At 42.8% G+C, this 27741-nt stretch overlaps 3 protein-coding genes across 5 annotated transcripts in view; all 3 read right to left on the minus strand.

The window, feature by feature from the left end:
• USP4 (ubiquitin specific peptidase 4) overlaps nucleotides 1-2537 on the minus strand; it is a 41722-nt gene extending 39185 nt beyond the window's left edge. For both annotated transcript variants that reach the window (XM_083726523.1, XM_083726522.1), the window contains exons 1-2: nucleotides 1056-2537; nucleotides 509-636 (exon numbers count right to left, since the gene is read on the minus strand). In XM_083726523.1, the coding sequence (XP_083582649.1) occupies nucleotides 509-636; nucleotides 1056-1183 (256 nt within the window). In that variant the 5' untranslated portion in view covers nucleotides 1184-2537. The remainder of the gene's footprint in view (nucleotides 1-508; nucleotides 637-1055) is intronic.
• Nucleotides 2538-3365: 828 nt separating this feature from the next.
• Nucleotides 3366-7302, minus strand: GPX1 (glutathione peroxidase 1). Its single transcript, XM_083726700.1, has 2 exons — nucleotides 6879-7302; nucleotides 3366-4302 (listed from the first exon to the last, which is right to left on the minus strand). The coding sequence occupies exons 1-2, from the start codon at nucleotides 7200-7202 to the stop codon at nucleotides 3964-3966; spliced, it is 663 nt and encodes a 220-aa protein (XP_083582826.1). The 5' UTR covers nucleotides 7203-7302; the 3' UTR covers nucleotides 3366-3963.
• A 9166-nt stretch (nucleotides 7303-16468) lies between these two features.
• The window catches only part of RHOA (ras homolog family member A), a 28746-nt gene continuing 17473 nt past the window's right edge, over nucleotides 16469-27741 (minus strand). For both annotated transcript variants that reach the window (XM_083726705.1, XM_083726706.1), the window contains 4 exons: nucleotides 24217-24374; nucleotides 21087-21207; nucleotides 19834-19964; nucleotides 16469-17718 (listed from right to left, as the gene is read on the minus strand). In XM_083726705.1, the coding sequence (XP_083582831.1) occupies nucleotides 17545-17718; nucleotides 19834-19964; nucleotides 21087-21207; nucleotides 24217-24372 (582 nt within the window). In that variant the 5' untranslated portion in view covers nucleotides 24373-24374 and the 3' untranslated portion in view covers nucleotides 16469-17544. The remainder of the gene's footprint in view (nucleotides 17719-19833; nucleotides 19965-21086; nucleotides 21208-24216; nucleotides 24375-27741) is intronic.

Genomic DNA, 27741 nt, shown 5'->3' on the forward strand with positions numbered 1-27741 from the left:
TTTGAAGTTCTATGACACAATATACGAAGCTAATAATGATTTGCAACCAACTGATTTACAACACAGAAGCAGATGTAACGGTTAACTCTTTCAGTTTCCATTTACAAAAAAAGGAAAGTCGTCTGCTTTCAGGCCTAGGCTGAGTGGAGAAATACAAAAAAAAAACCACAGGAAGGGTGTGGAAGCCAAGAATGAGACACTTATTTAAGGGTGGAACCTCTAAGACTTGTTACAATACTAGTTATGATTGCAGTAACTGCTGATGTGACAGTCATGCTAGATTCCATCATAGTTTTTCCAAAGCAAGCTGCCTTATCATATAGAAAAACTAATATCCCTACTTAAGAATTGGGAAAGTGTACTGGGAAAGATTGGAGGGGAAGGGCACTGGCTCCCTTACTGTCAGAACATAGTCCAAAAAGTAGTACTGTGCAGTGACATTTTCCCTCCTCCACTTCCCAGTCCTTTCCAAACTCCAAATCCTAATCCCCTCTCCACACAACTTTACCTGCAAAAAGCCCCGAGTTATCAATGGGTCCCGGGAAGAGATTCGGTTCTCCAACGTTGTACAAGTCCCAACTGTCAAAGCCCACGTATTTCTTCCACTGCTTGAACCACCGGCTGTCAATTAGGAACCTGCAATAAAAGGGGGGGAAATACGCCTTGAGAAGAAGAGGAAGGGGGAAGAAAGAGTAATAAAACAAACAAACGGGGCAAGGTTGGAGCGGGAGGCAGGAAAGGTGAACGAAGTTGCTGGAGGGGACGGGGCGGAAGAAGAGTGACTCAGCACCGGCACCGGGAGGGCCCGGCCGGCACCGACATGCCCTCTTCCTGCCACCAACACCGAACTCCCGGGGGGAGCAGCTCGCGCCTCCTGCTGCCCCCCCCCCTTCCGAACACCCGCATTCGAAAGCCAACAGCCCGAGCGCGCGGAGGGCCTGCGCAGAGGAGGCGGCGCGCGCGCGGCCTGGCTCTCAACCTGACACCGAGAGGCGAAAGGAGCCGCCGCGCTCTCTCGCTCCCGCCGCCCCACCCGCCACAACCGCCCTTCTCACCACGACTCTCCCGGCCGCAGCGCCGTCCCCAGCAGCGGCATAAGTTCCGCCCGCTGCGTCCCGGCGTCCGGCCTCAGGCCGGCGCCGCCGCCTCCCCCGCCGTCTAACCCTACTTCGGCAGCCGCCATGACAGTAGTGCAAGCGCTTTCGCCCGGCCGGCCGTCCCCAACTGCGGATATCCTTCCTTGCCCGGCCGCCGCGCGCACAGAACGGCACTGCGCAGGCGCGGCGACGCCTCCGGGCGTTCGGAGGGCAGGGAGCGCCGGGCCCGAGCGCCTTCCCCCGAGCGGGGTGTTTTGACGCTGAGGAAGAAGGAGCCGCTTTCCGGGCGGGGCGGCAGGGAATCCCTCGTTCTCCAGTCGCTCACACAGGCTCCGTCTGCGGTGTCAGTTACCTCTGAAGGGCTGATAATTGCAGGTCGTGCCTCAACCTAGATTGCGACTCTGGCTATAAAGGGATGCATTCGGTGGACTAGAACTACCAACATCTAGAGGGCACCACGTTGGCGACCCCTGGATCTCTGCTGGTGCAGCTGCCTTTTGGCTTCTTTAGCTGTTATGCTGCCATGACACTTTCTTGTCTCTGGACATCCCACTCCTTGAAACCAGCAGCCAACCCAGTGAATTGATATTGAAGGTCTTGTGGGTCGTCCTGCTGGGTTGGCATAAGGGCAATGGCAATCGTCCTTTTTATCCTAAGCTTTTTTGGAGGCTGCTCATCTAGGAAATATACGGTACGATGTTGGGCTCTTTTTGCGGCAACTATTAATATTGGGTGATATCGAATTGCAGTTGCTTACTTGTGCAACAGGCTTCCTGCTTCTGCTAACGGGACTTCCCATTTCTCCCCTGCAACTCCCCAAGACATGGCAAATCTGCTTTGGAGGTTAGCACCCTCTCCAGAACAGATTGTAGTAGGCAGAAAACTAGTATGTAAGTAAATTGTAATCACCACCACAAACTATGGTCCTAAAGATCTGACTGAGGTATCACATTAAAGAACAGAACAAATATGCTTACAGAAGAGCAATAGCATTACTCTCTCCTATCAGATAATCTTCAAGAGAAAAAGCAGCATGTAGTTTTTGAAATAGTATTGGTTGCAAGATCTCTGGTTTCTGTTAATTGAAGTAAGTCCTCCATAGCCATTGGCTCAGCTGTTGAAATGAACAATTTATGAACGTTCCTCCAAAGGCCTTCATACACAAAGTCTGGGAAAGATTGGGCTGGAAGATACTCAATGGAAAGAAAGGATGCATGATTGCCCTCTGAAAACATAGATCTTGATGTGCTTTGACCATGCTAAAGATATTAGTGTTTCTAGGACAACAGGATATGAGGATAATTTGTATAATTACACATTTTAACAACTGCCTGTTATAACTATATAGTAATTGTATTGTTAATCCCTTTTTGTTCTTGTATGTTACATTCTTCAGGCACCCATCTAATAAATCAATGCGGGGGCGTGTGTGGAATGAGCAAACAACATTGTTGCAATATTTGTCAATTGTGTGTGCATATTTGAGAAAGAATGACACAGGAATAGGACACAGGTAAGATACATGCACACAAATATCTACAAAGCTGAGTTTCATTTGTAGTATATTTTTCATCTAGTTCCAGTTTCCACTCCTGTCCCACACAACTAATAACAAGCCTTTTTATTTCTAGCAAATTACCTTCCACATTTATTTGTAATGTTGCTTATTGAATCCAGTTTGTTAATAAGGACTATGATTTGGTAGAATTCTATGTAGAATTTTTGCCAGTAGAAGCGAGGTACCCAACCTATATCAAATAATTTATTATGTCAATCCACAGCTGTAGGGAATTTTTTTGTCTCAGTTCAGTCAGTACATAATGCTAAACCAAATCGTAGTTTAGCATGAACACAGATTCTTGGAGCCATCATAACTGCTGCACTCCTTTGGTTCTGCTGCTGGCATGCTACCCAGGGCTAAGCCATATTTTGGTTTAGCATGCTGTCTAAATGCAGGCTCATGGTTTGTCTTCTCCAAACAAACTAAGCTGTAAACCAAGAACATACCTTAATTACAGCTCATGGTTTGCCCTAGAGCAAGACAAGTACAAGCTCTGGTTTGGACAACATACTAAGCAAAACCATGGCTTAGGCCAGAAACTGCAGTAGCAGCAGCCATGAACTTCTCTCAAGGGACCTGCTCAGTCATGGTTTAAGTAATAATACTTCAGCTCTTTTGGTAATGTGTTAAATGAGCTTAGGTTGAGATTTCAAATAACTAGTTGCTACCTAATGTTACACAGCCATATTATAACGACACAGACATAATCGTCTTTGAAGCATTTTATTGGCATAGAATTTCATAAACTGCTGTTTCCCCTAGTGTAATTAACTACATCTTCACATACAAAATTTTACAAATACATCAAGTGTCCTTCAAGTGTTTAGAAGAAGCACCATCATAAATAAAATTTTGATGGAGAATAGAAACTTACTGCCAGAGTAAACAGATGAATTGCTGAAAAACAAGATAAGGCCACACAGACAAACAGCATGGAGTTTGGCACATGGAGGGCTGCTTCACATGGTAGGATTTAACCCACACATTAAAGCAGCCACTCATATTACTCAGCCTTGAATCACATAATACATGGTTGCCTCGCACATTAGAGGAAGAGTTATAATTTAGCTTACATCACGGCAAATAGATTCCTGTGTTTCAATTAAGTTTCATTGCTATGATGCTTAAGCAACTTTCTTCTGCTTATTTGGTTAGATCAGCCCAGTCTAATCTAGGACAGATCTGCAATTCACTCTAGTATGGAAAGTATCACACTTAACCTAGGACATCATCTAAGCAATAGCCTAGCTCAAAAAGAGAAGTAGACATTTCTGCAAGGCACATTTTCTGGTTCTTGGTGACTCGCTAAAGCAGCTTTTGAATATCATCCTGGATCTTGATGGTTTCAAAACGCCTGCTGTAACGCTTGAAAGGCACTCCATCACGGCTTATGAGGAACTTCTCAAAATTCCATGCGATGTCACTGCGACACACAGGGGACCAGATGATGAACTGTGGGTTGGTCATCAGAGACACGGGGTCATCATGTGGAAAGGGCAACTCTTTCTTCAGGAATTTGAAGAGTGGGTGAGCGTTTTCCCCATTCACCTCACACTTCTCAAAGACACTGAAGTTGGGCTCATACCCATTGCCTGGGCGGACATACTTTAGTGAATTCAGGATCTCCTCGTTGGTGGCATTTTCCTGTAAAAAGGAGAGAGTAGATATATGCTTAATTCCAAATGTCAGAACAAAGTGTAGCAAACAGCCACAGCAGCACCAACCAGGCTACTGACTTCTGCTTTATGTGACATTTTCTTTTGCTTCACCAACCCCTTCACCATGCCAATAGCAGCTTTGCAGAAACACTGGGCAAAAACATTCCCTTTCATCGCAACTTGCTACTTGTTACAGTATCTTAGTTTAGTTCAGCAAACATATGGAGAATAAAGTTATGGAGAAAAGCAAGTTTTACCTACCAGTTCTATAAACTGCTCTGCTGCAGCTGCAAGGAGTTAGTAGGATCTGAAACTTCAAGTTCCTCATTGAAAGTAACATTTACAGAACAAATAATTTCTTCCTCAAACATAAGTCAACTGATGTGACTTAAATATTCCCTAGCATATTGCCCAAGCAGTGATAGACATTTTGGGGTAGTGTTGTAGATGTCTCTTGACAAATAGCAGAAGGTCTTCAATAACTGAGCAGGAGGGGTGGGGAATGAAGCAATAAAAAGCACTTCTAAATTATTTCCAATTTATCCCTTACTAGCAGATTGTGATGTTGCCACACAGTTTAGGCGAGTACCCTAATTGGAAGTTTGTGCATAAGGGTTTAGATGTGCAATCAAAATGCACAGTTCAGCTTTGTACACTTTGACTATACAAACTGCTTCATCCCCTGCCCCATCTTGAGTACCCCACTGCTTTTTGTCCCATTCAGAGAAATACTACTTCAAGCCTCAGTTCATGTAACACTAATATGTCCCTGCTGCACACTGCCTCCAAGGTGTGGCTGGGAACTGAAATTTTACAACACCCTTATCAATTCTGGTGAAGCAGGTATTTGTACATGCCAGTATCAGCAACCATCAGTCTGTTTTCTGCCATGATTGACCTTTTGGGTTGCATGCAACAAAATCATCCTGTTAGCACAAGGACTTCCTTCCACTTGTGCAACAAGCTTTCCTCTTCCACTCCTTGTGTGCCCCCCCATCTGCTCTGGACTGTTGGGGAGCCTCCAGAACAGACTGGAGACAAGGGAATAGGATTTCCTATTGTATGCCAGGTAGGGTTTGAAAAACAAGAAGCTTATTTACACCCCCTACTGAGCAAGATCTGTCAAAATGACTGAGCCAGTAAGTATTGTAAGAGCACAGCTGCTTTATTAGTTTCACAGAGGTAGAGTAGCCATCCTTTGAGTCAGCTACCTGGTTGAAAACTGCAGACTTCCAAGCCTTACCAAACTATCACCTCCCAATCCACATGCTCCAAATTACGATGGTAAAATGCATGTTTCAATTCCTGAATTTGACTGCTTGTCACTACCTGCTCCAACAACAAGAGGAGCAACTGGTCTATGCAGCCTTCCCCACTTTGTTCCTTGGTGTACAAAGTTTCCACTCACATCTGGAGAATACATTTATAGTATGAATATACCACTTTAATAGTCATGGAAAATCCTGAAAACTGTCGACTGGGAAATGTACCAGTAGCTTTTCAAGAGCAGCTCCCTTAAACTACAGTTCCCAGTCAAAACAAAAAAAATTCCTTCCAGTAGCACCTTAAAGACCAACTAAGTCAGTTCTTGGTATGAGCTTTCGTGTGCATGCACACATTTTTGTTTTGACTATGGCAGACCAACACGGCTACCTATCTGTAACTACAGTTCCCAGTATTCTCCTTGACTGCTGAAGCGGTACAGTAGCACTTTAAATGAAGTTCCAAATGCTGCCCTTCTCAAAAGAGGTAGCTGTAGCTGGTTCAGTCAAAACCACCATCAAGTGGAGATGCACGGAAACGGAGGCATTTGATTGAGTGGGAAGGAAGCCATTATGCAGTTTAGCTTGTGAGCAGACGGGAAACTAGTAAGGTTGCAAAAGCTGCAGCCACATGTCTACAGCACAACTTGTAGGGTGATCTCTCTGCTGGAAAATGTAACAAAGCCTTGCTTCCTCTCTCCCCTCCACAATCACCCAACAAGGTGCTGACTTGAGATGCAGAGCAAACTGGGTTAAGTGTCTCCTCGGGGCACGATTTCCCCCCACTATCAATGCCCCAAGAGGCTCTTGCAAACCTTTCCTGTGCTCGGCAGGCATAAAGCCAGCTTGGGGGGGGGGGGCATTCATCATCGAAGCACTCTTATGCCCAGATAAGAGCCTGTTAAGCAAGGGGGGATGTTGTGGCGATACGGAAGGCATCAGTTTCAGCATCTGGGAAGGCGCGGTTCTTATCACAGAGAAGGCAGAGGTGGCTGGGAGCCGTGATAGAGCTTCCAGGAACTAGGTTCACCCCCGCTCCATCGAGAGCAAGAGAGAAAATAAAGCTTCTGGCCATGTGCAGAGTGCGCTCTTTCCTTCCTCCTCCCGCCCCTTCCTATAAACCTAGGACTGAGAAGCCTCCACACAAAGCAGCCCCCGCCCCCCATAAAAAGACCTACAAGTCGACTTGGGAGCTTGTGTCGCCCAAGGGCGCCTCGTTCCCTACGCAGCAGGAAAAGCTCCCAAGGGGAAGGTCCCGTCCTCCTCGCCCACCGCGCCCCCTCGACGGCGGCTACGGTACCTGGTGGCCGAATTGGTTGCACGGGAAGGCGAGCACCGTGAGCCCCTGAGGCCCAAAGCGCTGCTGGAGTTCTCGGAACTGCGTGAAGTCCCGGCTCGTGGTGCCTCAGAGGGAAGCCACGTTGGAGACCAGCACCACCCGGCCCAGCAGCGAGCCCAGGTCGACGGGCTCCCCGCCGCCCAGGGGCCGCACCAGCACTCCCGCCAGACTAGACAGCGATGCTCCGGCCATGCTGCGAGCCATCGAGGATGCAGAGCAAGTGCGCGGCCCGGAGGCGCCTCTGGCCCTTTTCAGCGCGCCCAGCAACTCCACCCACCTCGCCATGGCTCTGTCTGGTCCTGGGGTGGGTGGGGCTAGCGGGAGAAAGCTCCGCCCATCGTCTTTGGCCTCGTCTGCCGCCGATAAACCCGCTTTCTTTTACTCCACCCCGTTTCCGACCGCTTCCCTGCCGCGAGCATTCTGGGCATGCGCGGGAACCCTGCGATTCGAAGGTCATTTTCAAACGCTGACTGCGAATGAGTGATTTGCTTGGCTCGAAGCCAGCGTGGTTTGCTGGCGTTTCTCTTCCTTTTGGATTAGTTTAATCATTCTCTTCTTCAAGATCCCACCTCACGTAAAGCACAGCCACTCTTCTGTTGCTGCTGGGGAGAGGAGAGCAAGCAGCAAATAACCACCTGTCCCGTTTCTTAGGAAGCAGAAGCTGATTCCTAAGGTGTCTGATTGGCATGGCTCAAAGCTTAAGGTGGGCTGCATGCCCCAAGTTGCTTATCTGTCATTGTCATTGAGTCGTCATGCTTTTATGTGTGTTGTGCAAACAAAGGTTCTGAAGGTTATTTTATGTCTCGAAGTCATGGGAATTCATGATGTGGGGTACAGCAAAGCTTATTTTGGAGCTCAGAACGTAATAATAATAATAATAATAATAATAATAATAATACCCTGCCCATCTAGCTGAGTTTGCCCAGCCACTCTGGGCAGCTCCCAATCGAGTGTTAACAACAATACAGCATTAAATATTTAAAACTTCCCTAAACAGGGCTGCCTTCAGATATCTTTTAAAGATAAGGTAGCTGCTTATTTCGCTAGTTCCTTTTAATGTTTTGGGATTCATGTCTGTTTCGAATTTCCATGCAAATAAGGAAATTTAAATTAGGCAACCAGGTTCAGCATCCTCTGATTTGACTCCCATAACCCAAGCCGCCTTCTCCAAGTGACGAGTCCTTCTGAAGGCAGCTGTGGGGAATGCAAAATGTGTAGCTGCCCCTTACCGCTCTTGGGGCAGTCTCTTGCTTGCTAACCGTCTCTGTGCAGGTTTGGTCATAGTTTACCAGATTACTGTGGGGAGCTTCTATGCTAGCCTGAGCATCATATAGGAGGGCTGGGATAAAAATGAAAAATGTTTCATCACTTCTTTCATTTAAAAAAAAGGAAAGGAAAGCAACTGTAACAAAATGCCCAACCTGGATGGCATGGGTTCTAGTACTGTGGGAGAAGGAGAACAAAAATCTCCCAGTGCATTTTCTCTCTACAGTGGTACCTCGGGTTAAGTACTTAATTCCTTCCAGAGATCCGTACTTAACCTGAAACTGTTCTTAACCTGAAGTACCACTTTAGCTAATGGGGCCTCCCGCTGCTGCCGTGCCGCCGGAGCACGATTTCTGTTCTCATCCTGAAGCAAAGTTCTTAACCTGAAGCACTATTTCTGGGTTAGCGGAGTCTGTAACCTGAAGCGTATGTAACCTGAAGCGTATTTTTAAAAAATGAATTATAAAGTACTATTTCCATTGAAAGGATTACCTGCTCCAGCCTCAGTTATTAGATATTTGATATTGTACAAGAGAAACTGTTAAAAAAGGAAACAAATTAGGGATTGGAAAGATGTAGATCAGGTTCTGAATAGCCAGAACAATCAGGTGTTAGAACTGGAAGGAAAAGTCTTTGTTTCAGAAAACTGGGCTTAAAGTTGTGACTGTTAATTACGGCATCCTGGCAAGTTTTGAAATGCTGAAATCTAAATGTACCAACTCAGGAGTAAGTCTCATTAAACTCAATTTGGCTTACTCCCAGACAAGTGGATGTAGAATCGTTGCGTAAATCTAGATCTTCCTTATTGCCCCAGAAAAAAAGTTCACATTTTCCGCTTAGCAATCTTAGTAGTTCCTCAGTGTTGGACTTCAGTGGAAATACTTCAAAGCTCCCTCAGTATTGCAGTATGCTATAAAGTCCAGGTGAGCAATAACTGCAAATAAAAAGCACTGAGGCTTACAATAGGAGTGGCAGTCAAACATTCAACAATAAAAAGCAACCGCTCAGCCTCAGGTTGAGCAAGAGCTGGTTTCCTTTGCCTTTAACAGCTCACCTGCCCTCCCACACTGCTCTTCTAGAAGCTTCTACACCAGCTTGACACCTCCCCACTCTGGGTGGTGCCACGGTAAGGACTGGGCCCAGTAGGCCATTCTGAAGAAGTGAGCAAAAGGAGTCAGAACACCCAACTCCTCCTTTTCCTCTACTGCAGGCATGCATTGCACTAGGCAATTAAAACTTCCCATCAGCACAATGTAATAATTTAAACATTTATGGCTTTCCCCAAATAATTATGAGAAATGTAGTTTGTTACGGATGCTGATAGGGCACCTGAAACAAACCACAAAATGGTGTTCCCACTAGGGTAGAAGATCTGCACTGGGAACAAGGGGGAATAAAGATCTACCCTGGGAACAAAGGGATAATAAATATATACATGTGGTACATAAGAGCCAACTCCTAGGGGCCAAGGCCCCTAAACCTCCCCCAATAAAATATTTGAGGTGGCCACCTCCCAAATGTTGATGAGCACTGCCATTTATATGGGGTGTGTGTGTGTTGCATCATGTAATTGAGTATGCTGGGTGGGGCTTACCTGCCTCCCCAATATTTTATTCAAGTTGGCACTCCTGCTGCCCAAGCTCACACATTGAGCTTTATGGCCAAGTAGGGACTTCAGACTTAAGTCATTCCACTTGACTCATCTTTGTGCACAAGTGAAGTGTACAGTATGGGTGTAATCTGGTGTGTCTGTCCCCGGATGCAGGACAGGGAAGGCAGCCAAATGGAAAAGGAGAGAGGTTTCAACATGTCGCTCTGCTTGTGTGCTGTTGCTGTAACTGCTCTTGCGAGAGATTTGCGGGAAAGACAAGGCACACACACACACAGTTCCTCCTGCACCACTTCCTTTGTGAGCTTGGGGAGCTGCCTGCTTTTAAGCCAAGCTTCTGCTTTTAAGTCAAGGTTACCACCCTTTTCTCCAGCAACGTTCCTGTGGTTTGGAACTGCTGTACGAGGCAAACGCTCGACAGGTTATACATTCCTCCTGATTCACTGCATGGTTGTTGCATGTTCCAGAATTGTTCTATGACTATCAAGTGTCAAAGAATGCAAGACAAGTCCTGCCACAGTCAAAAAGGAAAAAATGGCATCATCTGCCCTGTTCCCAATATTAAAAGTGGCAACAAATTGCTTCTTGGAAGTCAGGTGATCCTATGTCCTTTACGATCTGGCATGTCTTTTTAGAACTAAAAGCACCCTTTGAATTCTTTGTCTGTGATCCCCAGACTCAGTTATAAAGGAGCATCTTTGGTTCCTCCCATTATGAATGAATGTATGCTTTGCATTTATGCCCCATCATTTTCTTCAATGAACTCATGGTGGCAGTCATAGTTTCCCCCCTCCTTATTTAATCCCCCAAACAATCCTATGAGGTAGGCTAGACTAAGAGGCAGTGCCTGGCCCAGGGAGCTTCATTCATGGCTGAGTGGCGGTTTGAACCCTGGTCTCCCAGATCCTAGTCTGACACTCTAACCATTGCACCTCACTGAAAAATTTGTGAACTCAGTTGTTTCAATAGGATTTAAATATGTACCGGTAACTCCCAGTTTTATGGATGTCTGTTTGAACGTGCCACAATTTCCACTTTCAGTGCTGCTCGGTTTTTGTTTTGTTTTGAAGCAATAACTGCATTCTAAGTTGCTATTGCTTTTAGAAATTACTTGCAAATTGAACTTGTACTTTTATTATATCATATGTGGTTTTACGATTTGACTGAATGCCACTCTGGGTACTTTTAGTAGAACAGGATATATAAAAGAAATGATGTTTGATTGCTTGTACTAAAAGAGTAAAGCATGCATCTGCATGGAACCTTATCATTTTTCAAATCAAAGCCCCACCAAATAATCTCCATGGCACATCTTGCAGATAGGTTTGTGCGACCCCAAAACATCCTGTTTGTCCTGCAAAGAATATTTCTTGGCACTTATTGCTGCAAAGGTGCCTGCGACAATATTTGTTTGAGGAAGTTGTTTGTGAAAGTCATTTCCTCATATGTGTGTCCCTCGCTCTTGTTTCAGCCTAGCCATTGTTGAAATAATTGCACAAGTGTCAGTGCAAAGCAAATAAAACACACCTGGTATAACAATTCAAAGCCATTTCTGTGCAGGCTTGGAGAGAAGGGGGCAAATACGCATTGCAAATATTTGTTTCTCCCCTTACAAGCCAAGCTGCCATAATGAAACCGGGAAGTAAAAGGACAGCTGGACTGATTAAATACTTTCTTTTCTGGGCCCCCACATTGTGGGGGCTCAGTGATTTGCTGAAGCACTAAGACACGGCTTGTATAGATGTTATGCAACAAAGAGAGTGGCAGCTGCAACAAGGATGTTTTGTGCACCCCAGGATATGAGGTGGAGGGAGGGGAGTCCAACTGAGTTTAGTGGTGCTCACTTCCAAGTAAGAACATAAGAAGAGCCTGCTGGATCAAGCCAGTGGCCCACCTAGTATAGCATCATTTCTCACAATGGTCAACTAGATGTCCATTGGAAACCTGCGAACAGGATTTGAGCACAAGAGCCCTCTCCCCTCCTGTGGTTTTCAGCAACTGGTACTGGGAATCATTGCTGCCTCCAGCTGTGGAGGCAGAACATAGCCATCAGGGCTAGTAGCCAACAACAGCCCTCTCCTCCATGACTTTATCTAATCCTCTTCTAAAGCCATCTTGGTTGGTGGTCATCACTGTCTCCTGGGGGAGCAAGACCCATCATTTTAACTACTCATTACGTGAAGAAATACTTTATCTGTCCTTAATCTTCCAACATTCAGCTTCATTCATTGGATGTCCGTGAGTTCTAGTTATGAGAGAGGGGGAATAACTTTTCTCTATCCCCTCTCCCCATGCCACACATAATTTTATACATGTCTATTATTGTTGAATGGTCTCTTTAAATTTGAAGGGTTCATTATTGTTCCACAAGATGTGTATTTCTTTAAGGGCCAGAGCAGTTAGTTTTACAGCTGTGAAGCAGTATAGCAGGTGCCGTTAAGTTGTGTTAATTAAGCTGTGTCAGCAATTGGGTATAGTATATAAAGAGCAGCACCTACCTCTCTCAGGACCCTAGTGGTTGGGTTGGTGGATGGGTCATGCTTATTGATATATTAGAATTAATGTAAAATGGAGTTTTTGTTATTAAAACCTAGCAAAAGTTATTTTTGCGTTCCTTGTAATGTGTGGTCTCCCCAGCATGCTTTCTGCAGCGCAACGAATCTGCAAATAGCCAACAATTATATGTATGTAAATAAGTATGCCTAAGCTTGGAGTCCTCATCAGCCACTCTAGCGTTACCTGACATGCTTTTCAGTTCTCATTACTTTCACTGACATAGCAGGAGCTGAGGACCTTTCACTCCCCCACCCCCAGGTGTGCTCTGAGCATGGTTGCAATTCAGTCTGTAGTCTCTGTCACACAGATTCTCAACAGCATTTCTTCCCACTAGTCCTGTTTTCTTTTGTTGTTTAAATAGGTGCTTGGGGACTGTGTTGGCTGAGTGACCAACCAACCAACCAACCAACCAACCAACCAACCCTTAATCATAGGGACGTGGGTTTGAGTCCCACATTGTGCAAAAGATTCCTGCATTGTAGAGGAGTGGACTAGATGTTCCTTGTGGTCCCACCCAATTCTACAATTCTATGAAAGATGTCCATACTTGCAGTACCGAACAAACAGTTCAGTATGACCAGTGTCTTGTAGATTTGCTATCTGAACAAAACAACTGAGCTGTTAATAATAAAGAGTATTTTTTGAGTTACATATGATAGCCATTGACCATGCATTTGCCTGTGCTTTTAATGAGAATTCAAATGTTTCCATCTTGCATCTTATCTATTCACTATATGTTTTCCAACATCTTTAATTGAGCAGAACTTTCAATCACCACACCATTCTTCCTCAGTCTGGTTACAGGAGTTCCACTGGATCACACTAAAGGTACAGCATCATGTTCCCAAGCACATGCGTCAAGGAAGCCCACAGCAGAGCATGAAGTACCCTCTCCCCCAGCCTGTTTAGCTAGCATGGCAAACACCTAATAACTGACCTGCCCACCATAGGTTTGCCTTAACACCACTTGAAAACCAGCCAGATTGGTGGCCCTTGCCGCACCTGTGGCAGAAAGCTGCAAAAGTTATGCATTGTGTGAAATGTAAAAAACAGCCTGCAACGTTTTTCCAGCTCACACTGTGATAAAGATGAATGGTGGCAGTTTTTATTTGTTTTGTAATCTGACTTTAAAAACAAACTGATCTTGTTTTTGAAAGCTGCATTGGGTTCTTTTTCAATGGAGAAAAACAAGATATAAATTATTGAAATAAAAACAAGTATGTTGGAAAGTATTAGGAATCTGAGAACATAAACAACACAGTGCCTATTCAGTATTTCATAAACTGAATGCTGTACACAATATTTATCACCAAAAGGGAGTGTCAATATCACACAACTGAGGAGGTTGAAATACAGCTTTTTAAAATGGTTTCATATGAAAGTGGATGACTAAGAGTTGACAATATTTTCCATGCACAAAATGGAAGATGGAAATAATAATTACTGTGCTATGCAAATGATGGAATATCCCTGTGCCCTTTTATCTTTTGTAGGCACCCCATCTTGGTTAGAGATAATGTTAATGCGTCATTCACTGAAACTGAAAAGTATCAAATTATTCTTACATCACCTTGGTATCATTGCTGAGGTGCAGCAATATTCTGAGGTAATGTCTGGAAGAGATTGACAAATTATAAAGTGTTTTCATATACACATTGAACATACTAACTTTACATGTTGCAAAGGAAAGATTCTGCAAGCACCTGCAAGGTTCTTTAGGCTTGCCCACATGACTACTTGGGTTTGTGTGTCTTTTTAAACACTTTCCTCTGTCAACAGTAGATTCCCTTGCAGTATCAAACTGCTTCTGAAGCTTCCCTCAGTTTTAAAAGTCCTGCCACATGGGACAAAGTGTAGCAGAGCTGCTGTTCAAGAAGCAAACCTAAAACACTATGGGTCATACATAACTGAGAATGTATTTTAATCCTGTATTTAGCAGACAACCCAATGAAAGCAACGTGCAGACTTTACGGCAAGGGTCAGCAAACTAAGGCTGCAGGCCAGATCCGGCCAAATTGCCTTCTAAATCTGGCCCATGGACGGTCTGGGAATCGCTGCGTGGATCTGATCGTTCAGGCTGCGCACGTGTTATTTCCCTCTCCCTCACATGGCGTCGGCGCTTCCTCCCTCCTTCTGGCTTCTCCCTGCCCTGTCTAGAGGAAGGGGGCTGGGCTTTGTTGGTGCCAGCAGCAGCAGCAGTGTTAGCACTCGAGTGGCTGCCACTGTAAAGGTAAAGGTACCCCTGCCCGTACGGGCTAGTCGTGTCCGACTCTGGGGTTGCGTGCTCATCTCGCTTAAGAGGCCGGGAGCCAGCGCTGTCCGCAGACACTTCCAGGTCACGTGGCCAGTGTGACGAAGCTGCTCTGGCGAGCCAGCACCAGCGCAGCATACGGAAACGCCGTTACCTTCCCGCTGTAAGCGGTCCCTATTTATTTACTTGCACTTAAGAGTGCTTTCGAACTGCTAGGTGGGCAGGAGCTGGGACCGAACGACGGGAGCTCACCCCGCCGCGGGGATTCGAACCGCCGACCATACGATCGGCAAGTCCTAGGCACTGAGGTTTTACCCACAGTGCCACCCGCGTCCCCAAAAACTTCAGCCGCCCAAACAGGGACATGAACCCTGGACCCTCAGATTAAAAGTCTGATGCTCTACCGACTGAGCTATCAGGGCTCTCTGTAAGCAGGCTCAATTCGGGCTTTGTTGTTGCCAGCCCCTCTCCGGAGCCCTTCCACGCACCACTCATCATCCCACCGCTGCCAGCCTGTGCTGCTCGCAAGACACAGGTAAGCAGCCACCGGGCTCGTCCAGTGCTGTGGAGAAGGGAGGGGAGAGTTGGGTGTGTGTGGCTTACCTGAGTAAAATGTATCCTGTTATTTAAAATGCATCTCTGGGTTATTTGTGGGGCCTGCCTAATGCTCTTGTATGGAATGTGTCCTTCTAAGTATTTTAAATATTGTATTGTTATGTTTATGTTGATTAAAATCATTCTTAATTTAAAATATTGCATTGTTTTTCTTGCTTTTTGTGCACTACAAATACAATATGTGCAGCGTGCATAGGAATTCCTTCATTTTTTTCAAAAATATAGTCCGGCCCCCAACAAGGTCTGACAGTGGACCGGCTCCCTGCTGAAAAATTTTGAGGACCCCTGCTTTATGGCAAGCAAAATTAGAGCATGGCATGCTTTTGCCACTGGACTGATGAGATGGTGCAGAAGGAGAAAGGCAAAATTGTTATGCTTACTTTTCGGCAAACCCAAACATTCTCTAGGAAGGGGAGAAGGAAAGTTTGGGGTGATCATTTGTGACCCTGTACCAAAGGACATAGCTGAAGACAGATGCACCAACACAAATTACCAGCAGTTGCAAAAGTGCACTGGCATTTACATATGCTAAAGCTTCTAGCATATACGGAAAATAATCTGACAGCAGATGTGCATTACAGCTCTTTATAGTTACCTCATGCACTTGTATAGCTAAATATACAAACCTGTGCAATAATGATAAAGAACTTTGACATTTCCCCCTTTAATGTTTTAATGTTGTATTTTAATCTTGTTTTTAAATTGTATTCATTCAACTTGTTTTTATTATTGCTTGTTAGCCACGCTGAGCCCGGCCTTGGCTGGGGAGGGCGGGGTATAAATAAATTTATTATTATTTATTATTATTGTTATATTTAGGGTGCTCAACTTTTTTTCTCTGTTGAGTAACAGTATTTGCTGCATGATGTGCATTAAGATGACCATTTGCCAGAAACTTTGCTGTGCAGTTATCTTCTCTTGTGTAGACATGTTTTAACCTGGCAATGCAAGCATGGATCCTTCTTGAGGAAAAGGCACTGCTCTGCTCTACCCCACCTTCATACCTACTTAGGCAGCTTGCTAGGAGTACTGGTATCAAGTTGCCAGCACTAGCCAAGAGCCCAGCCGCTGGATATTCAGGAGCAAGTTACACATCTTTATATTTTAAAGTAGGGTTGTTATATTCTGCAGACAGTGCTGCTGACAATTATAGACAAAAAGATGCGTGTTGGCTTTCTTTTTAAATTCACACTGTTCCACCCTGAACACAAGCTTCTACACAGCGAAGAACACAAACACCAGAATACAGGGAGCTTAGAAAACTGCCTTTATTTTATTAGTTGTTGGAAACAGGAAATACAGAAGAGAGTTTAGTTTGCTGCAGAACAGCAAGATGTTCACAGGATGGGAATTTGGCCAGCAGATTAACAAGAAATTGCATTTTCAGCTTGGAGCTGGATTCAGCAGGGGTTAACTTAAAGCTTCTGAAACATTCAGTTACCTTGACTGTAAAACAGCTGCTTTTCCCTTGCTCCAAAGGAGGTATTAAGATGAGCTTTCTGGGCATGTTTAAGTCATACAAATGGGTTGGACAATTACAAATGGGGAAAGGGCATCAATCTCCATTTGACTTTATTTTGCAATACACTATTAAAAAACCCAGAACACCTTACACAGAAGTTACAAGCAACAGTATTAGGAAATCCAATTATACAAAAAATACTACATCTAGGCTGGGGTATATAGATTTATTTTTGGTAACATACATTTAAGTGGCACTAATTACACAGTAACTATAAGGTAACTAACATGAAACCACAGAACTGTCACTTTTCATAGCTGGATGGGACTTCGGTCATTTCAGGATAATCACATTTTCCAACCACCAATTTTACACTTCAGAGCCTTTGAGTACAGAATCGGGGGGGGGGGGGGGAGGGAAGAAATCAAATGTGAAAATGCTGAAGTTACTCAGGACCTCATCCACAGCCATGTCTGTTGTGCCTGAATAGGCTAGAACATGTTAGTTATGAAGTAGTTACAGCCCAATTCTCAGTGTTACCAGCTTTCCCCTCCCCATTTCTAAAAAAAGCAGGAAGTTAGAGAATTATCTTGAATTAGCGCCTGGCTTATCCTGCAAGTGCAGAGAAAGTTTTGTTAAAGGAATGTTGAAGTTAACCCTTGTGTGCACAGATGTATTTGATGCAGACTGTTATAAAAAAATCATGGTTGGCTTCTAAATACTGGTAGCAAGACTCAATTTTAAATCTCTTAAGTAAATTATAGATAAATGAAAAAGGCTGGTAATCATACACTAAGATTAATAAACAGCACTTCAAAAATTTATCGAGTGCAGGGCGCTGCTTCAGCCATCTTCCCCTGGCCGTGCTTTACAAGAGAAGGCACCCGGATTTCTTCTTGCCACGTCGGGCTTGTAAAGCAGCTCTAGTGGCCATTTCAAAAACTTCCCTCACACCGTCTTTGGTCTTTGCACTGCACTCCATGTATCCAAAAGCACCAATGCGGTTTGCCATATCCCTGCCCTCTTCAGGTTTCACTGGCTCCTGTACAAACACAAAAACAATTAACATAGTTCAAAAGGAAGGAAGACGGACCATTTTGGTTTTTATCCTCCCAATTCAGATGCAAGCCCCTGATTCTCTGCTGCTATTATGAAGGGAATAAACTTCTGGCAATGCTCTTCTAGCAAAGTGAGGCCTTCTAAAATTGAAGTGAACACTTAAAAATGGTTTGGTACAGCACCAGTAGGTTTCATAGTGCAGCAGTCAGTGCAAGTAAGCCATCAAAAACTTGAATCTTAAAACCTACGTTCTATTCCCTGTGGTTCTCTTCTTCCTTAAAGAGAAAAATTGTGAGATCATTTATTTGCTGCATTATTCCTCAGTATGTGTAGCAGAAAAGGGGGACTAGTTACTGCCCCAGCTACTGCTCAGGTGACAGCTGTTTTATAAGTTAGTGACATGTTGCAACACACATCTTAGTGATTTAAATGAACTTAAGAATTTGTTTGGCTTTTAGAGAAATGTCAGGTATAGGCATGCAGTTTAAAAGGACTATTACATAGAAGTCGAGAAACCTAATTTATTCATATTGCAGGATGTTACCAAGAGGCAGATAAATATCTCTGTCTAACAGTGAATCCCTCTGCACCCGTAATACAAGGCTTCCTCACAGTGAGCAAGCATTTTTACTAAAGAAAAGGGCATAATGTTTTAGCATCAAGTAGTCAATAACGTTTGTCCAACATCTAGAATATTCTCAAGTCCTGAAAAAAATACTGAGACAATGACCTAAACTTTAGATCCTAAAGCTGCTCCACAAAGCAAGCCCAGGTAGGCACGATGCCGACATGGAACTTTCCATGTGATGATCTTGCTTTAGAAGTAATCATATTACTGCAGCAACATATGAAATGTCCCTTTGTACCTGTGGCAGTTTTCTTACCACAGCACATTGCTTGCCCAGCTCAGGAAATCTAGTACTGCACTATGGAATTCTGGTGATGGACCAGTATATGCCACTGAACAGTTAGATTTGGCCAGCTGGGTAGAGAGACAGACCAGGGGATGTGCCCACGCCATGAAAAATAAAAATACTGTAAACTATTTGCAATTATACAGTTTTATTATACTTCTGTTTAGTTGTCCAAAGGCATAATAGAATGTTGCTATTTTCAACTCAGGAAAGCCAGGCAGACAATTCTGTACTGTCTTCTGACAAGATGCAATTACTAGAGATGAATCTTTGAAGGTTTGGTAGCAGGGATGAAATTCATTTAAGGGGGCTTAAATGTGCTGATGGAGGCGTGGCTGCACTGTTGTCTGGATCGGAGCACAGGTGTGAAGGAGGGGATGCCTAATTACCTATTTAGCAGGAACAGTGCAGGTGATTCTTGCACCTTAGGAGTGCTTTTACAATAAAGAACTAAATTTCTAATCGTGTGTCCTCAAGGGTGGGGGGGTTGGTGTGCTGCAGACACGAAGTGGGCTTTAGCCCCCAAAAGCTTATGCTGTTATAAATTTGTCAGTCTCTAAAGTGCTGCTAGTACTTTTCTTTCAGCTGCTTTGCTAAAATTACACTATTATCTACTTTAAAGGGTTGATGTGAAGATAAAAAGACTCAAACACTTTGGCAAACTTAAAATGCTATTACAAAAAGGAGGGTGGCGTGGGGGATGATTCAGATGAGAACTCGGGATACCAAATACAGGATCATGGATTGCACCTTGTCTGCACATCCACCCAAGGAAAGCTTGTCCTAGCAGATAGCCGCACACAGGATTTGCTGGGGACCTACATGTAAAGTCTAATGTTTGCAGGCCTGAAGATCCTGATTGTGTCACATGTTCTTTTCACTTTCATTTTTAGGTTAGGCTTCTTCTTTTTTGAATTCCAAACCGGGTCTCCTCCCAACAATTCAAAATTGTCGGCAGGCAGGCAAGAGAAAGACTTTTAATTTTGTTTATTCATTCATCAGTATAGCTATTACACTTTTCCTCCAAGGAGCTCATGGTGGCATTCATGAGTCTATTTCCCCCCATGTCATCCTCACAGCAACCCTGTGAGGTAGGTTAGGTTGAGGGATTGACCCATGGTCACACAGTGAGTTTCATGGATGATTTTAACAGATACTGCATGGAAATGGAAAAAAAGACTTGCCTGCTTCATCTTGGCCAGTTCCCGCCTTGTGTGTTCATCATTCCTCAAATCCTTCTTATTTCCTACCAGGATGATTGGTACGTTGGGGCAGAAGTGTTTCACCTCTGGAGTCCACTTCTCTGGAATGTTTTCTGAAATAAATAAAAAAAAACTCACATCAGAAAATCAATCTTCAGTCAAGATTAAGGTAACACATGTACAGAAAATTTCCATGGGAGCTAATTTTCCCATATCCCTCACCAGCCTTACTGGCTGGGCTCTCAAAATGCTAGACACCAGTGTTTAAAGATCCCAAACAAGAGGCCATTTGGGATTTCCCCAGCTGTTAGCAGTTAGTGAGAGCAGTCAGGATCCTCCCCACTTCCTAGGTGTGATCCTTGCATTCGTTCCAATGGATTCCAGTTTCCATTTTGGCAGCTCTCGAGTAGCTTATCCTAATGGAATATATTTTCCCTCCAACATTCTCTAATTTTGCTAAGACCAAATCCATAGCAGTTTCCCCACCTTTTGTCACCATTTCTCTGCCACTAGTCTGTTTCAGCTAGTAAACAAGGCAGAAAGGAACATTACGAATCTCAGCCTGCTACCATTCCTTGATTCAAGTCACTTGGCAAGATCTGTAGAACAACGAAGTCTTAAAATTCTCTTTCTGCTGAACCAATGATGGATTTCCATTAATCACTAAACAGTACATTTTGGAGCAAGTTTAGAGTAGTTATAACTGGATTTATGGAAGAAATACTGCCCTTAGAAATATGTATTTTATATTTTTGCATATTCTCTCAAAAGTATGTTTAGCTAAGTAAATCATAACCCCCCCCCCCCGTTAAAGTTACAGCTACCCTTGGTTAACAAACTATTCCCACACATATCTGCATTGAAATTCAATAGCATTTAAAGAGAAACGAACTTGCCTCTTGTGGAATAAAATGTGATCAAGAACAAACTTCATCACATCAGTGAAATTAATGTTTCTCCCAGCTCAGTTTTAGACACAGAAACGTTGAATTCTCTGTTTTGTCCTTGATATTAGCCTCCTTTCCTTCACAAAATCTTGCCTACCTTTACAATAGCAATCTTTTTATACACTTTGTTCACAGCTATGATTAAGAAATGAGATTCCCTCCCCCAAGAACTAATGTTTCATTGAAAACGCAAGTTCTCTGAAGTTTTAGCTTATATATAGTATAGACATCCTGCTAGCAATGCAGTAATTTAGAGGACATGACATGAATTTAGTTTTAACTACTTACCTAAACTATCAGGACTATCAATTGAAAAACACATAAGTATAACGTCGGTGTCAGGGTATGAAAGAGGCCTAAGTCTATCATAGTCTTCTTGTCCTGCTGTATCCCATAAGGCCAGCTCCACCTACAGGAAGAATAAGGGCATTCAGTCAATAAAAGAAGGTACCTTAATAGATAAGGCTTGTCAGGGTGGTGTTAAAAGTTCTTGTCCTGAGATTTCAGAGCATGTCCCTCTCCATTTAAGCACTCTCTCATTTAAAAAGAAATAATACACTGTTCCATATGCTATTTTCAACAGTGGTGAGAAGAAGAAGAAGAGTTTGGATTTGATATCCCGCCTTTCACTCCCCTTCAGGAGTCTCAAAGCGGCTAACATTCTCCTTTCCCTCCCCCACAACAAACACTCTGTGAGGTGAGTGGGGCTGAGAGACTTCAGAGAAGTGTGACTGGCCCAAGGTCACCCAGCAGCTGCAGGTGGAGGAGCGGAGACGCGAACCCGGTTCCCCAGATTATGTGACTGCCGCTCTTAACCACTACACCACACTGGCTGTGCAAGGAGCAAAGGCCTTCTTTATATGGGCCCTGAACAGATTTCCAGAGCTTCTCTTTGAAAAAAGAATATCCACCTATTTGTTCGGCCTCCGCTAGTTAGAAAAAATGGATTTGAGTGTTTAGCTGTATTGATCAGGAGTTTCACTGTTAGCAAGATTTTATAAAGCTGCATTGCCGATTGCAGGTTTCGATTACTACCAAATATGACTGTGATAATAGATGTTGCGTGAAGTACCTTACCTCAAAGGAAATGGGGGAGAATCAGTATCAATTGTATTTTTATAAACATGAACATAAAAAGGAATTGCAAGTAGGCAAACAGAACTGGGCCTTTTTTCTGGACACCCCCCCTCCCAAATTATGGAACCCGGTGCTGAGTGATATCAGGCAAGCCAATCTCTGATATTTTCAGTCAGCCTAAATTCATTCTGGCTTCTGGAGGTTAATTAAGGATGCTGATCATTGGGTTATAGTTTTAAATGTCCATTTTGTTTTATGCTGTTTTATAGTTTTTAGATATAATTGAGTATTTTGAGTTTTATGAATGTTTGACTGAAATATGTTTAATTGTAAACCACTTTAAGTCTTGCCTAAAAGCAGGATAAAAGGTTTAAAAAACAAAACAAAACCTACAGTTTCAGTGCTGTTAATTCTCTGTCCAAAAATTCAGTTCGAACAGTTCCTGAGGAACTTCTATTCTACTGAAAGCCACTAGTGTAGTGTATTGATAAGAAATAGCTTAACAGAAATATTAGTTTACATTTTTCAGATGCATATGATTGAACATTCAGGGGTTTGGATCAATTTGCAAATTATTCAAAGTATTACAGCCAAGATCAAATTGAAGGCCTCTTCTCATTTTACATTTTAATACCCCCAGGACATATGTTCCCTGCTTCAGTTCATAATAAACACATATTTAAATCAATGATATTTTTGGGTGAAAATCTTTAAAGAGCAGGGAGCAAAATGGATAAAGGTCCCTAAAATTTGTTTACATTGTAGGGCAGAGATGCAATTTAACTCAAAAAGAAGTCATTCCAAGCTGACACAAGAATGCACCTTTTGTACTTAGGCACCTACACTCATGTACAAAGAAGTGAGAAGGAGCAGCAAGACTGAAAACAATTCTGTGCAAATGTCATTCTCACAAAACTGCCACTGGAGTGACAGACATAAATACAGGGCACGGTAGAAGGAAAGGAAAACTTGGCAGGATTTCTCTGGGGTAAGGAAAAGAGAGACCAAGATTGTATTCATATAACCAGTTTTCCCCTTTACGTAGAAATTGCTAATACTGCTGTGCAGTAGGATAATAAATTCTTCTGTAGTTTAAAAGGAATATCCTGCATTTAAAATCCACATATAAATGGCACACATACATACTGTTGTTTCTGAAAGCCTTGCAGCTGTTTTGGTGAAGCAATGTAAGGTGTGGGAGTAGAATGGGGAGGGTGATGTTGAATTAGTAGTAGGCATTGTATGATCTGTGTATCTGTAAGGCAGAATTTGGGTATGACTGTAGCATTTTGCGAGTCAGGATGTGGCTTGGCAAGTTTGAGGCTGAAGAAGGGATCCTGGACTCTAAAGGTGCTTCAAAGTGACCTGCTATACTTTAGGATTTTATTGTTTATTGCAAAATATTGTATTTATGTTTAATACTGTACTGCATTATATATCGTAGCCTCTCAAGTTTCATTGCTATATATTGTATTTGTTATTCTGTAAATAGCTTAGGGACTGTCTTAAGTGGTTTATAAATACATTAAATTTTAAAAATAAAGAAACTTACAAAATTTAGCTTGGTTTCAAATAAAGTCCGACGATCAAGAATAAAACAGATTCAGTTCTGCTTTTCATTACTTCTACACACTTCTTTTAAAAAAATGCTGCTATGTCCTACACTCTGCGCAAAAGAGGCATCCACAAATTTTAATTGGCAAAACAGTTTGTTCCAATACTAACCCACTGAATGTACAACATTTTAAGCTGTTTCTAAGATATCCTTTCATTAACTTTAGCAGCATGTAACTGAGAACAGAACAAATACCCTTCAATTTCATCCAAATGATTTGAAAGGGGGGCAATCTAACATTAAGCTAGTCAAACCTTCTATTTAGTGAGAGTGCTATTTACACAGAGTAGCAACCATATATGAACTCTTTAGAGAACCAGGAGGCCACCCCCCAAACGTAAACACATGCCCATAGATTCATCAAGTTTCCTTGGGATGGATTCAGATTTCATGTGAACAGAATTTTGCTAATGGGATAGTCTCCATGGGGGGAAAGGGAGTGATTTTTTGCAGATTCCTCCTTTCTCCAGCAGCTGCTCTGGATGTTTGGGACCTCTCTGTAGAAGGTAGTGTGGGGTGCATGAAAAGTTAACTGAAAATCCCAACCCCTTTCCTCAGCAGAAGCCTACTCAGTTCTCCTAGATGGAAGAAGTCTTTTCATTTGCGGAAGTGAGACTCAGGATTCAATCCATGATACTGATCTCTAACTATAGATTCATTTATGCTAACTATATACTCTGTAGAACAGATGCAGGTGATGTGCTAGTGGCAGAAGTACAGACTCACCTGTTTTCCATCAACTTCAATATCTGCTACATAGTTTTCAAATACCGTGGGAACATATACTTCAGGGAACTGGTCTTTACTAAATACAATGAGCAGACAGGTCTTGCCGCAGGCACCATCACCCACTATAACCAGCTTTTTCCGAATGGCTGCCATTGCTGCAAAGAGAAACACATTGATGATTAAAAACAGAAATTATGGTTTTTCTATGGCAGTGTGGTAGGGATGCTGCAGGCTATTATTCCCTCTTGGGTGGAAAAGCTGACAAGACTGCCGATTCCAGAGTTTTCTGCTCACCTGCACTGTATCCCACCCTCCTATACCACGGGGCAGCAAACTTTTTCAGCAGGGGGCTGGTCCACTGTCCCTCAGACCTTGTGGGGGGGCTGGAATATATTTTGAAAAAAATAATGAACGAATTCCTATGCCCCACAAGTAACCCAGAGATGCATTTTAAATAAAAGCACCCATTCTATTCATGTAAAAACACTATGATTTCTGGACTGTCCGCCCCTGGGCCTTAGGTTGCCTACCTATGTCCTATGCTTTTCACACCAACAATGCTAATTTTAAAGTAGTCATGGACAACTCTGATGCTGAGGCGTGCGGTAGCAACCACTCCTGATTCACTCCTTTTGTCATACTGTGACAATTTCTAACTGTGAAGATAGTTCAGTAATTTGTGTAGAGTTTTTGGGATGCTGCAGGCTGTATTTGGAGTCCAAAGGAACTTTAAAATCCCCGGGCCTTAAGCTTGAGACTCCAATTGTAAATATATAAAATGGATGTGTACTTCCCCACACCCAACTAACACTGGTAACTTATTCGCTTACTCCACATCTATCAAGAGCCAACTACACTGCATTTTCCCCACCCAAGATTAAGAGTGGTCTCCCCTTTAAGTTGCTATTGTTTCAGTTACAGCTTCACAACATCTAACATTTTTATTAAGAATCTCATTTCTTCCTTTTTTCTTGAATGTTAATACAACTGTTCTATGGTTCAGTGTCCAATACTTTTGTATAATAAAGAAGAATTAATCTAATTGTATTTTTTATTACATAAAACACATTATTAAGTAAGTAAAAAATACTTATTTTCTTAGAAACTGCAGTAATCCTTAACAAGTAAACTCCTTTCTATATCTCATTGTATTGCATTGCCTGTGTCTTCACAGTTTCATAAGATTCTTTTTAGAAGAACGAAACAATTAGCCTGGCAGCCTGAGGAGTGGAATGGAAGAGTGGAAGGTAACCCTGCAGAACATGAATCAGAAACTATTTTCCATGGAAGGGTTACAGTGAAGACATTTCCTGAAATCCTAGCAGTTTCTAATAGTCATCCCAAGAGTGCCATGACGCAGCTCTCTCTGCAGCCCAGTCGACCAACAGGAAATAATATACACATAGCTACCAAACTGTCTAATATGAGAGATTCAGACAGCAAGCTTAAAGCAAGAAGAAAGCGATCCGTTCCTGTGGTCTTGGATCTTTCTGCCTCTGAAAATCCTAAACAATTTAGGGGCACACTGAACTTTCCTTACTTATGATCACATAATTAGAGATTAATACTGGATTTACACACAACTGAAGTATGCTTTCTGAAAAATCTTTGCACTGCAGAATTACAAGAACAAGACTCAAAGCAAAAACCTAGATGCAGAGATGGAGCAGCTTGGGAAGCATCCAGTCATGGCAATACTCAGCCAGATCCTTCTGAGTCACCTGGTGTACTTAGTTCAATGAACTGTCATATGGATTCATAGGCACTGAAGTCAAAGAACCATTGTGCACATTTACTACTGCCCTATCCACAAGTAGTGTAATCCTAATCATGCCTACTCAGAATTAAGTCCTATTGAATTCAACAGGGCTTACACTCAGATACATGGGGACAGGATTGAAGCAAAGGCAAAATCTGATGTAGTCATATTGGTATCAGACCTATACGACATTATTGAACTACACAGGATAATTTAGAAATATCCAGTAAGATATACTGAGAAGGAAAAAATAAATTTCAAGTGCCAGGTTCTCATAGCTCATGGTTATGATTTTATGGTGATTTGTAATGGAAAATACAAATGCAAGTGCTTAGCCCATTGACAAGTGGAGTCAGTTGCACACTAGATACACTCCAAACCCAGAATGCAGGGTCAAGTGTAAAAATCAATTGGGAAAAACCCGCTGATACATTTTCTGCCAGTTCTGCTTTCTCTCCGTCATCCAATAGCGTTTCTCTGTATTCTCCATGCAGAGGACCTACTACTTCCTTGTTCTTTCTATTGCTTCAAACACAGCCATAAAACCCCTTTTATTATTTTTAACTTCTCTTGTAATTCTGTGCTTGTTTCTGAGCTTTAGCCTACCTGACCTTCTCCCTGCAAGCACTGGCTACTTATTTATACTCTTCCTTTGCAATCTGCCCCTTCTTCCACTTCTTAAACAAGTCCCCTTTAAATCTCAGCTCATCTGAAAGTTCCTTATGCCCCCCGCACTGGTTTCTTTAGGTACCTCCTACTATTCTTGTTTGTTGGAATTGTTTGTGGTTGTGCCTTCAAACATCTTTTTTAAGAAACTCCATCTATCATGACCCATTCTTTGAGTATTTCTGACCATAGGATCTCAGCCAGTATAGTTCATTATGCTTTTAGAAATCAAAATTTTAAAAGTCCAGAGTGCATGTCCAACTACACTCAGCTTTCCCTTTCCTCTGTATCATGAATCCCAAAAGGAAATGGTCACTTCCTCCCAAGGTTCCACTGCTTCCACTTTACTGACCAGTTCTTCTCTGTTGGTGAGAATGAAGTCCAAGATAGACAATCCACTAGTTGCTTTTCCCACCTTCAAGAAAAATGAAGTGACTATTATATCTCTTTTATGAATGTTTGTTAATCTGCTCTATGAAGGCATCATCCAAAGCCATTACTTAGCTTGAAATTGTTTTTAGTTTTTATGCTCCTTCTAGAAATATGCAGCCAGTCTTAAGCAGTAGGAGGTAAATTATGATTGATCCAAGGAGCTGCTGAATTCTGCTGATACAGACATTGCTAAGAAACTCAAGACAGGAATCTTTTCGGAAAAGGAAAATTAAAACACTTTTGCAATGGTATTATTTTATCAAATTGGGCCATATCTAGACAATGGATTTCCCCCAAGAATTTGTGATTAGAACACTATGGAGTCCAAGACCTATGGATTAAAAACACATTGAACTGTCCTTTCCAACTCTACAATTCTTTTATTCTATTATGCTTTAACTGATAGTCCTGCACTGCAAGAGGTTTGACTGGATGGCCCTTGGGGTCCATACCTTTCAACTCTACAATTCTATGATTTTCTCTTTCTTTAATTTATTTTAAATTTATTATTCTATTTACACCCAACCTTTCCTCTAAGCACCTCTAGGAGGTGTACATGTTTATCCCTCTTCTCCATTTTATGCTCCCAACAATCCTGTGAGGTGGTTAGGGTGAGGAGTGACTGGCCCAATGTCACAAAGGGAGCTTCATGGCTAAGGCAGAAT

The sequence above is a fragment of the Podarcis gaigeae genome, assembly GCF_964106915.1.
Source record: "Podarcis gaigeae genome assembly, chromosome: 2".
Classification (NCBI taxonomy): domain Eukaryota; kingdom Metazoa; phylum Chordata; class Lepidosauria; order Squamata; family Lacertidae; genus Podarcis; species Podarcis gaigeae.